A 10,986-nucleotide genomic window follows, 5' to 3' on the forward strand; every position below is an offset into this window, starting at 1 on the left:
AAAATCAAAATGATCTTGACAAAGCTACAGTTTGAAAAAATATGTTGCTATTCAACAGGGTCTGCACAATACAGCTCTAAGTTGGAAAAGACTGCAGAAATCAAGGATGGAACAAGTGGTGTAGGAGCAGTCCAGTTAAAGGGTTGGGTGTAACAAGATGCCATTGTATTAGTATTTCAGTTCTGATGAGATGTAGAAGCAGATCATCACTTTTCAAGCTTTGCTTTATACACAGAGAGCTCATGGAACATATGAAAATAGATTCCTTTTCCCAAAAACTCAAACAGAAAACATGTTTTAGATGGACCCAAGCGCACTGCAGCTGCTAGAAGGCACACAGGCTGCAGTGCTAGGCTACAGTTAGTCCAAGGTGGAAATCTCTGACACATGGATAGTGCAAAAATCATGAGCTCAGCACCAGCTGTTGCACTCCACACCACGGTTCCTGTTGCCCCACACTACTTGTTAAAGCACTCATCACCTTAATGCATCACAAGCTGACTGTGAATCAGCTGTGTTGTGAATAAGACAAAGGTGACAGCAAGATTACGAGTGATCTGTGAGGCAAGTGAAGCAATCCTTCTAGTATCTGGTAAGATGGCTGCAAGAGTACTGCATTCAGTTTTAGCGACATACTTTTAATTAACAATTGGAGCAGCTTAGCCTAGAACGATCAGAAGAAAGCCATGAGGAAGATTGCCACTCTCAAAAGCACAAGTTGCAGGGAAAGATTTGGGACTGTTTTATCTAGAGAAGAAAAGTTTTCATGTCCAACAAAGGCTGCTGCAAAGAGAAGGGGGATAAATTGACAGCTGTGTCTACTGTGGGGGAGGTAATACAGATTGCTGATAGGAAAACCTGCCTAATAGAAGGGTTGAGAAAGCAGTGAGTCAGGAAAACTTCAGTATCCACAACACAGGAAGACTTCACAAACAGGTTAGACAAGCATCTTTCAAACTTGGTTTAAACACAGCCCATTCTGCCTTAGGAAGGGAGATGGACTGGATAATCCCTTGAGATCACTACCAGAGCTATTTGTTTTGCTTCCCTTTCAAATGTAAATAGTAAAATTACTCTTCCCTGCTCCTTTCATCTCATTTTTCTAACTTTTGAATCATTCCACTGATCTTCCATCTGCATTTCATATTACATCTTTCTGTTCCTTCCATTATCCATCTCAATCTATGTCTCGATCCCATCTCTGCCTTTCTGATTTTGGCACTCTGCTTCATCTGTGGCATTGCTTCTGCTAGGATCCCTTCTTTGCCCAAGTGCCAAGCAATGTGCCTGTCTTAATTCAGTTGCCTACACAATCAAAGCATTTGGCTATAACTGCTTAACTAAACATTATATCTTCATTCACTTCCCCTAAGTGTTTATGCAATGGGTAAAAATGACAGTGTTGTAGTTAGTTAGCTTCTTTTTTTTCTTTCAGCACCTCCTTTTATGATTACTGACCATTTGGTGTACAAGAATCAAGGATCATTTGGTGTACAAGAATACAGCAACAATGCAGAGGAGAAAGAATCCATTTAATCATTGCAGAAGCTTACATGGATTACCTTTTAAATAACAAAAAGCATCACTACTGCTCTAATGTTAGAGGAATGGATATAAGCAAAAACATTATGTGTGGATACAAAGCTCTATGGCTGTTTCCGAGTTAATCTTCAGCTACTTATGTAAAAGAACAGACAGTGGTTACTGCATGTTTCTTTGCTGGTATTTCTGCTTTCCTCTAGTGCTTTGAGAGCACTCAGCATAACCCATGGGCACGGAGCAGAGCCCCACTGCCACCAGCTGCTGATGGGTAGCCCAGTGCCAGCCTCTGGGCTGAGCTCCCAGTTATCACACAAGCCTTGTGTCCCTTGTGAGACACTTCTGTTTACCATCTTTCACACTGACATATGACAATAAAACACATTGTCCTATAGAAAATTACTATCCTTTTGCATTGCAGCTATCACTGTCATGAATCTGGGTGTCCATTCTTTAGACTTTACAACCACACAGTTGCCGTTAGATGCTGCGTTTTCTTCAATACACACAGCAAATCCGCAATTTGCAATTTGCAAATCCGCACTCTCTATATGCTTGCAACTTACTACCTGAGTTAACCTCCAGAAGCTCACTGGCAAGCCCAAAGCCTTCTTTCAGTTCATTAACAGCCAGCTGGCACAAAGGCACGATGAATGAAAGGGAAAGTAGGATTCTATGGAGAAAATTAACTTAATTTCTGTCTTTATTAAAAGGAGCCACGGTCCAGAAGGCCTGGGATTTAAAAGCAAACTTGCCTTTTCTTAAATGTGATTTTCAGAAGTAGCAGATGCACTATTAAATTACTATCAGCTTTACAATATACCTAATTTATTAAAAAGTTCATTGGTGAACAGTTTGTTTCTAATATATAATATGTGCCATCAAAAGAGCTATGGCCATCTCTATTAGGTAATTATTAAAAATTAAAAGTAAATTCTGCTTACTTTATTCAAGCAAATTGTGTCTCTTCTTAAAAATTGTATTAAGCTAAATGAGACAACCAGTACCAAAGAAAACCTTAACTCCCTTCAGCTGTCTATGTCTTCTACATTCCCTTTATGTCTTAGATAGTGCTTCAAGAAACTGCATTTTGAAAAAAAAAAAAATGTTCCTTCCATTAATTTTTCTTTTCAGCTCCTTCTTTTTCTCTTCTCTGGCAAAATGAGTTCAGTGTTCCCTAGCAAATGAGGTGTTCAGTGTAAGTGAACAATGGAAGCACTTCATAGACTTATTTCTTGCTGTTGAATTCATTCCTATATTAAATATTTTGATAAGCTCAAGCAAAACATAACTTGACTGATCTACCAAATATGTTGCCTGATAACATCCATTTGAGTTTTGGGGTTTTTTTTTCCAGTCTTACTTTGGAGAGGAGAATGATTTGCATAGTTCACTCAGGAATAACTTAAGGATTTCTTGAGGACAAATACAGATGTTTTCAACTGGGTGATTGGGTGTTAGAAATAAGTTTTACTTTTAGTTTTAGATAGGAGTCAACTTTGTTAAAAAGAAAAATTAAGAAAGGAAAGTTGAACCTTATTAGATATTGAGCTGGACCATTTATTATTATTACATAAACAACTCTTCTGTATTTTTTGAAATACAGACCATCCCTAAAAAGGGAATTTATAGCTTTAGTCACATTCGAGCCTCGTGGGACATTAATAAGAAGATTATCAAAGAATGATTTTTAAATATGTCAAAGGACTTTGTAATTTTATGCATGTGTCAGAGTCCACAAATACTCAGGACACATTCAGATGGGAACCTATGAGGATCTATTTTCATTTTCAGTGTGCTACTTGATGTGTACACGCATAGCTTGGACTGCAGTTTCAGCAGAGCCAGGGTGAACACCTTGCTGTATTGCAAAGCCTACGACGGTAGTTTGTACCTTGAACATAAAGCTGTGCTCAAGCCACACTCCAGTGTGCAGATACTCAGGCATTTTCTGCCTGAATCCACACCTTCCCCTAATGACCAAAGGCAGCTCTGTTGGCAGCTCTCTACATGACAGACTCCCACAGCTCATTGCGTGAATGCTTCTGAGCAGGCCTGGGTGCCAACTGAGGGCTACACAGCTACACACAGAGGTACTCCAAACCAAAATCTTCATATATGATTCTCAGAGTAAGCATTTATGTGTCCATCTCACTAGCAAGGCTTACACCCTACAGCATAGGCCACAGATGTTTGTATCCTTGACTTATGTCTAGGTCACAGCAGCGTAGGGAGAAGTTCAGGTTTGATTTTTTATTCACCAAATATATGCAAGGTTTGGGTTAAACAATTTAAAATCATGTCAGATTGTTAAAAAGCAAAAACTGTTCTGGGTAGAGAAAATTACAAAAGAAAGTGAAGAACATCATCTCAGGGATTTTAAATGGCAGTATGTTTAATTGCAGCATTCTGAATGGTGCTTCACAGAAGAATGTATGCAAAAGGTTCATAAATAGCAGGAGCAAAGCAGTTGTTTTGCATTTAGCTAAAAATTTCATGCATTTCTTTCCTACAAGTTGGAATATCTGTTATTCCCACAGCTCTAATTAAGACAGTTACCTGTAATACAGTGAAAAATTAGAATCAGGGCTCCTGCAAATTAAACTGCTGCTCCAAGAACCAAATTGATGGCCAGTTCAAGAGAGGGGTCTCTCAGGGTCTCTTCTTGGAGCCCTTATCTGAGTTCACCTTTTGTAAAGGGAAAACAGCATGTGGACCTACTGCAAGACCTTAGGAACAGACCTTTTTGATTCTGTATTTGTATCATGGGTCTCACTCTGCAAGTGCAGAACATACAGACTGCTATTACATGGATAATACATTAAAGACTTGGAATCTGCCAGGTACAGTGATAAAGACAGATAAAAATTTCAAAGAGAATTTTATTATACGTAATACATAAATCTGTGTTCAACATGAAATATTCCAAGTCCACTGTCCAAATGCTTCATGGAACGTTCTTTAGAAAATTGTATAACAACAATAAAGCAAACTGGCACTGACTAGTTGCATTAAGGAAATATTAAGGACAACAGGTAGTTTTATAGCTACCTTTTATAATGTCTCTGATTCAAGTATTCTAAAAAGCACCTTCCAGGTTCTAATATGATTAGAAACACACTCCTTCTCAATGCTTTTCCATAGCATACTATGAAATGTGCGCTACCCTTACTCTCTGTGCTCCAATGTCTTTTCCTCCTCTTTTCCCTTTGAGAGAGGAAAACCGCAATAGTTCAGCTGAATGTTAAAATCCATAAAATGGATTGAAAAGGGGGTGCCATATGAGAGATGGAGAAGTGAGTATTCAGGCCATTTTTAAAAAAAACTGTACAGAAATCCTCTGAGTGTGTATTCAGAAGAGTGTGCAGGAATCATACTAAGCAACAAGAAAACTCTTAGATTTCTGAGAGCTGCACATCCAGAGTGGATACTAGCCTTTCATTTTCAAGAGATTCATGTTTTGTTTAGTTTGTTTCTATTACTTTTTTTTTTTAACAGATGAATACAAATTCTTCCAACATGATGGCCTTGGCTCCTAACACTTCTAACAAAAGAGAGACAGTGTGCATATTTGGAACTGGTGATTTTGGACGAGCTCTGGGGCATAAAATGATTCAGTGTGGCTACCCTGTGGTGTATGGAAGTCGGGGCGCCCAGATATCAAACCTGATTCCCAAGGATGCAGAGGTGTTGAGCCACACAGAGGCAGCACAGAAAGCTGCCATCATCATTATAGCAATCCAGAGGCAACATTACAACTTCCTTACACCACTAGCAGAAATTCTCCGTGGAAAAGTCGTGGTGGACATAAGCAACAACTTAAAATTAAACCAGTATCCTGAATCCAATGCAGAGTACCTTGCTCAGCTGCTGCCAGGAGCCAGGGTTGTGAAAGCCTTTAACACCGTGTCAGCCTGGGCCTTGCAGTCGGGCGCGTTGGATGCAAGCCGGCAGGTAGGTCTGAGCTACAGGGATTTCCTTTGTCATAGTTACTCATTGTATGACTTCTTATTAGCCAGACAAAATACACATGAGACATAGGAATCAGAGAGGGTTGAAATGGTATTTTCTCTATAATTTCCCATTTCAAAATAATTTGAGCTAAAATTTCCTTTGGGTTTGGGATATGGCATGACAAGGAATATCAATAGCTTGCCTCTGAACTCAGTGTTTAGAGACATGAGACAAGCAAGGACAGAAAGATGGCAGAGCTACAAAGAGAGAGACAGCAAATCAGGAGGACGTGAGGGTTGTATCAGTTGTTCATAGGAGTTGTAAAATTAAACAGAAAGGAGATAGGAGGAATATAATGAAGCAAGAATAAAATGAAAACAAGAAAAAACAGGGAGGCAAGGCATATGATAGGCCAATGAGTATGGGCAACAGAAGTGAGCCAGAAGATGAATAAATTACTAAAATTTCCTGAATTAGAATCTATCACCACCTAAGTTTAACACATCAGTGTGTGCAAACCATTTTAACCTGCTCCTTAACCACAGGCCAGCAAGCACAGAGCTGCGCATAGGAAGAAAAACGGCAGGTTATTTGAAGAAAAATCACTTATTATTACTGTGTTTTCTGCCACTTTGAGGGACAGTGCTCTTGTACAATGCATGAAATCACCCAGCTATTCAAACCATTACTAGCTTTGCTTTCTGCTGCCAGATAAATGGTTTTGGCTAAACCAAAGGTCAAATATTCTATGCAAAGACTTGTACTAGGCATGTTATACATCAATGTTTCCAGATATAAAATTTTGCCACTTGAAACAATATCCTTCCCCAAACTAAAAAATCATATTCAAAATTCTTGGACTGGTTGGCCAAATGTACCTATAGGCTACTTTTTGCCCTTTATTAATTAAGGTCAGCAGGGAAGCCAACAAGCAGCCTAGGAGGCTTGTGCTCATTGTCCATATCCAGGACTGGGATGGCAGCAGAGAATGTCACAAAAATCTCTCAAAATAAAACTTCTGTTTGTTTTTGGCTGCAGGTGTTTGTTTGTGGAGATGACATGGAAGCTAAACAAATGGTGATGAATATTGTTCGTGCACTGGGTCTCACTCCACTAGATCAGGGATCCCTCTTGGCTGCTCAGGAAATAGAAAATTACCCTCTGCAGCTCTTTCCAATGTGGAAGTTTCCCGTCTTTTTGTCCCTTGGCCTAACTGCATTCTTCTTCTTCTACTGTTTGGCTCTTGATGTAATTTACACTTATGTATACGAAAAAAATAACTTTTCATTTTTCATTGCAATTACCATTCCAAATCGGATCTGCCCTGTAATGGCACTCACTCTTCTTGGCTTGGTTTATCTTCCTGGTGTACTTGCTGCAATTATTCAGTTATATAGAGGTACCAAATACCGCCGTTTTCCAGACTGGCTGGACAAATGGATGCTGTGTAGGAAACAACTTGGGCTAATAGCCTTGGCATTTGCTTCTTTGCATGCTGTGTTCACTCTTGTTAGTCCAATTCGCTCCTTCGTAAAATGGAGAACCAGCAAAGCAATCGTCTCCCAGGTGAGTTTTGTTCCCTGCCCTGTGTCTTTCTTCTGGCCTTGTTATAAATACTGCCTTCTATCTTGAGCTTCAGAAATCCATGTGGACAGCCTAATGATCTTTACAATATGGTAATATTCCTAGTTAGTTTCTATGTTCCTTTTAATCACTGGTATATCTAAAGTTTATCTATATTATGTTGAGCTGAGGGGATTTCTGGCCCCAGTCTTATTCCTAGATAGTTGATATATTAATAAAATAATCAGGGAAAATGTAAACGTTAGGAGTACTTTAAAGAAGCATATTTTCCTATTTCTCCATATACCTTTAAGAATAGAATATATTTTTACTTTCTGATTTTACTTAACAAGAAAGGATCACATATCTGTCCTCAAGGGTAGGTATACAGAAATGTAAAACTTGTACCACAATTACAGGTACATGGAAACCGCATGTAATATAATGCCTTCTTCTTGACGAGGCATTCAAAGTAAATCTCCAATGATTTTCAGAGAGTTAATATATAACGTTTATCTCCTAGTTATTTTAAAGAATTCTTTTTTTCTGCTTATTGATCCTAAAACTGCCATCACTAAAATATACCTGGTCTTCTTTTCTTCAGGCACTGAACAATAAAACAGAACCACTCGACACCACTAATGCCTGGCTTAGTGACTCTTACTTGGCTTTGGGAATTTTAGGGTTTTTTTTCTTTGTTCTTGTGGGAATAACCTCCTTGCCTTCAGTCAGCAACAGTGTCAACTGGCGAGAATTTCGATTTGTACAGGTAAGAAAATGACTTCTAGAAAAACTTTCTTTATGAACTGTATACTAGAGACTTATAGCTTTCCTCCATTATTATCTCCAAATGTGATGTGTGTACTCTCCATGTCAGACAGTGAAAAAAATATCTACGCAGTCATAGAGCTTACCTGTAGAAACCCACAACTGCTCTGATGACTGCTCATAGTGCAATTGGGATTACTGCATAAACAAGAGAAAGTTGGGAAGATGTGAGCTCCAAAATGACTAACAGGAAGCTGACTTTGACATCAAATTCCACAATTCCACTAAGTAGCAAAATAATTTAGCCATTTATTGGGATAATTTTGTTGGTTTACAAGATAATTCGGTTAAAATGGATTTGAAAAATTACTTTATAACTCGAATCCTCTCAGTGCCAAGCATCTAAAGAGAGACTGCAATTTCCACAGAGTGTAAAAACTGATGTGCTTATAAACAGGCTGCCCTCACTGTAATCTCAGTCCTCCTTTACGAGGAAGTTTGGTGCAAGCGGCCATGCCTCTGCAGGAGCTGAGCTGGATGGGAGGGGGGGCAAGTGAAGGTAAAATTACTATCAATGAATGTTTTATCAAGCAAAAAACTTGCACAGTATGGTACTTCTGGATGGGTAGCACTAGAGCATAAAAAACCTTGGATCTCTCCACTAAATGCCAGCACTTTCTCTGCTTTTTCACAAATATGACAGCTACTAGGGAATATGTGTGAGCCAGGAAAAATTATCATGGATATTGACAGAGAAGAAGAACAAACTTTGTTTCCCCTATATCCACTTGAATTAATCTTTATTAAAAACAATAATAGCCTTTATATAAAACAGTTTCTTTTCACCAGTCCCCAAATTGGCACATTCCCTAAATCTTACTGTGTTCTTAAAATTGCATTTATTCTGTTTTAATTTACTGTTTTAACCTCCACTTCTTTCTTTCTTTCCTTCATTTTCTCCTAGTCCAAACTGGGATATGTGACACTGATTTTGTGTACTGCGCACACGCTGGTTTACGGTGGAAAATGGTTCCTGAGCCCATCAGCATACAGATGGTATCTTCCAAACATCTATATGCTCTCCCTCGTTGTGCCATGTACTGTACTGGTTGTCAAATTTGTGCTGATATTTCCTTGTGTGGACAAACCTCTCACACAAATTCGACAGGGATGGGAGAGGAATCCCAAATACTCGGAACAATCAAATTACATTAAAAACAAGTCTGCTGTATAATTAGACTAAACTGTATCATCAAAATATATATCTCTATCTGGAGAGGGAGAGAAAAAGTGAAAAACTGGCCTGGCCCTGTGTAAAACAAAGTTACCCCAATGACAAGCTTAAAATACAAATCAAATGAGGCAACTGATTTTCTACACCCCAGGCAGTCTTTCACACAGGTGCAGGCCCTCTTTTCTGCTCTATATATTCCTCCTTGCCTGTTTACCCTCCATTTCTAAGAAGGGTATGTGAGACGTAAGTGGTGATCGCTGTCTCTCCTCTGTGTTCCAAACCTGCTCCAGAGCTGGGCAGATCCACAGTAACCTTTGCTGTTAGACAGCGTCTGCTCCTATTCCCTATCCTGCCTTTTGGGACTCAGGTCTACATGCACCTTCACACATCCACAGAGATCCATATACACACCTGCATGTGTTTCCACACATTTCCCTGTTTCCACCCCCAGCATCCACCAGTACATCCACCTCTTCCTCCTAGCATTAGTTTATCCTCCATTAACATCTGATCCAAAGAGATCTATGTTCATACCTTAGAGATAGTTGAGTAAGATTCATTTAGTTTATGTACAATGACATTCAGAGGGTATGGGTCAAGGACTGCTGAATCTTTGCTTGTAGGTCTGTACCACAAATTCATGGGCAAGGGGAAGGAGAAAAGATCAAAATGGCAGAGAGATATGAGAAGTGCTCACAAGCCTATGCTTCTCAAGTATAGGTAAAAAATGATCTGTGATCTTTTATGTAAGCAGTGAGTTGTAAGGAAAGAAACTGAAGGAAAATCCTTTCTGTATGAGGGGGTTGTATTATACATCATAGTTATATCTCATGAAGATAATATTGTTGGTATTTAAAAAAATAAATCTTTGGATGTTATATTACAAATATTCTATGAAAATACACATATTTTAAAGACAATAAAGATTTTTTTTTTACACTATTGAGCTTTGTTATCACTTCTGGAACCCCTTTTGCTGTGATGCAGCTGCTGGTGTGCTCAGTTGCACAAAGATTTTGGAAAGCCTCAGGACAAAGAATAAAATGGGATCCTGCCTTCAGCCAGCTGCCTGGACTCACTTTCCCCGATCTTTGCTTCTTGGGTGCTCAGCAGATCTTTGCTTAGTCAACTAAGTGGGCTGAGGATGTTGTGGAAAAACAGGATCCAGCTGCGATGGTAACCTCCTCTTAAATTACAAACAGAGGATCCAACAGTGTCCTTTGGATTGGAGAATAAAGAAAATGCAAAATGTGTTTGTTTTTATAGGAAGATAATTGCTAACTGTTCTTTTACTTTTCTGTTGTTCTCCTCCCTGTCCATACAAAGAATACTCACACATATGAAAGTATGAGCTTGCTAACTAGTACAGATAACTGTGCTTTAAAAGAAGCATTATCAAGCAGCTTAAAAAAAATAATAAAAAACCCCACACAAACAAACTAACAAACCTATCTGAATGATACTTCTCCAATCATTTCTCAACAGTGAAGTCTTTCATTCTAGACACACATCCCCTTTTCACGTGATCCTCTGGCCCAGAAAGAATCTGTTCTTAATACCCAAAAGAATGGTAAAGGAGTTTGGGAAATCAGCAAGTGATGGAGCCAGATTTCTTAGAAATAATTCTGGCACCAAGTACTCTCACTAAACACCACTGGTCCATATGTTATACTTGTCCTAAACTGATATACATGTACTGATACAAGTCTTTACAGAAGTTTTCCTTGACCTGTGCCATGATGGAGTTGTACTACATTTCAAGTTTCCTTCAATGATTTTCCACATTAATCTTACAGAATCATTTCCTGCAGAAGGGATCAGGTATAGCTCAAAAGGCCTAATAACAACACTGTTGTGAGGATGCCTGTAACACCTTTAGAGCTTCCCAGAGAAGGGAGGGGTAGAAGCAGCAGAGAGAAGGAAAACAA

General features: G+C 38.9%; 1 protein-coding gene across 1 annotated transcript; it reads left to right on the forward strand.

The window, feature by feature from the left end:
- Window positions 1-4,746: 4,746 nt before the first annotated feature.
- STEAP4 (STEAP4 metalloreductase) lies at window positions 4,747-9,083 on the forward strand. The gene is made up of 4 exons (XM_027898751.1): window positions 4,747-5,493; window positions 6,532-7,059; window positions 7,661-7,825; window positions 8,789-9,083. The coding sequence occupies exons 1-4, from the start codon at window positions 5,038-5,040 to the stop codon at window positions 9,056-9,058; spliced, it is 1,419 nt and encodes a 472-aa protein (XP_027754552.1). The 5' UTR covers window positions 4,747-5,037; the 3' UTR covers window positions 9,059-9,083.
- The last annotated feature ends 1,903 nt before the right edge of the window (window positions 9,084-10,986 follow it).

The sequence above is a fragment of the Empidonax traillii genome, unplaced genomic scaffold, assembly GCF_003031625.1.
Source record: "Empidonax traillii isolate 1590-97213 ecotype Southwest subspecies unplaced genomic scaffold, ASM303162v1 scaffold619:size634076, whole genome shotgun sequence".
NCBI classification, from domain to species: Eukaryota; Metazoa; Chordata; class Aves; order Passeriformes; family Tyrannidae; genus Empidonax; species Empidonax traillii.

Excerpts from the sequence above, each read along its gene's own strand:
- STEAP4 (XM_027898751.1), top strand. The coding sequence starts at position 5,038 with ATGAATACAAATTCTTCCAACATGATGGCCTTGGCTCCTAACACTTCT. Across the intron at positions 7,060-7,660 it reads GCAAAGCAATCGTCTCCCAG|GCACTGAACAATAAAACAGA; the intron begins GTGAGTTTTGTT and ends TCTTTTCTTCAG. Across the intron at positions 7,826-8,788 it reads GAGAATTTCGATTTGTACAG|TCCAAACTGGGATATGTGAC; the intron begins GTAAGAAAATGA and ends ATTTTCTCCTAG.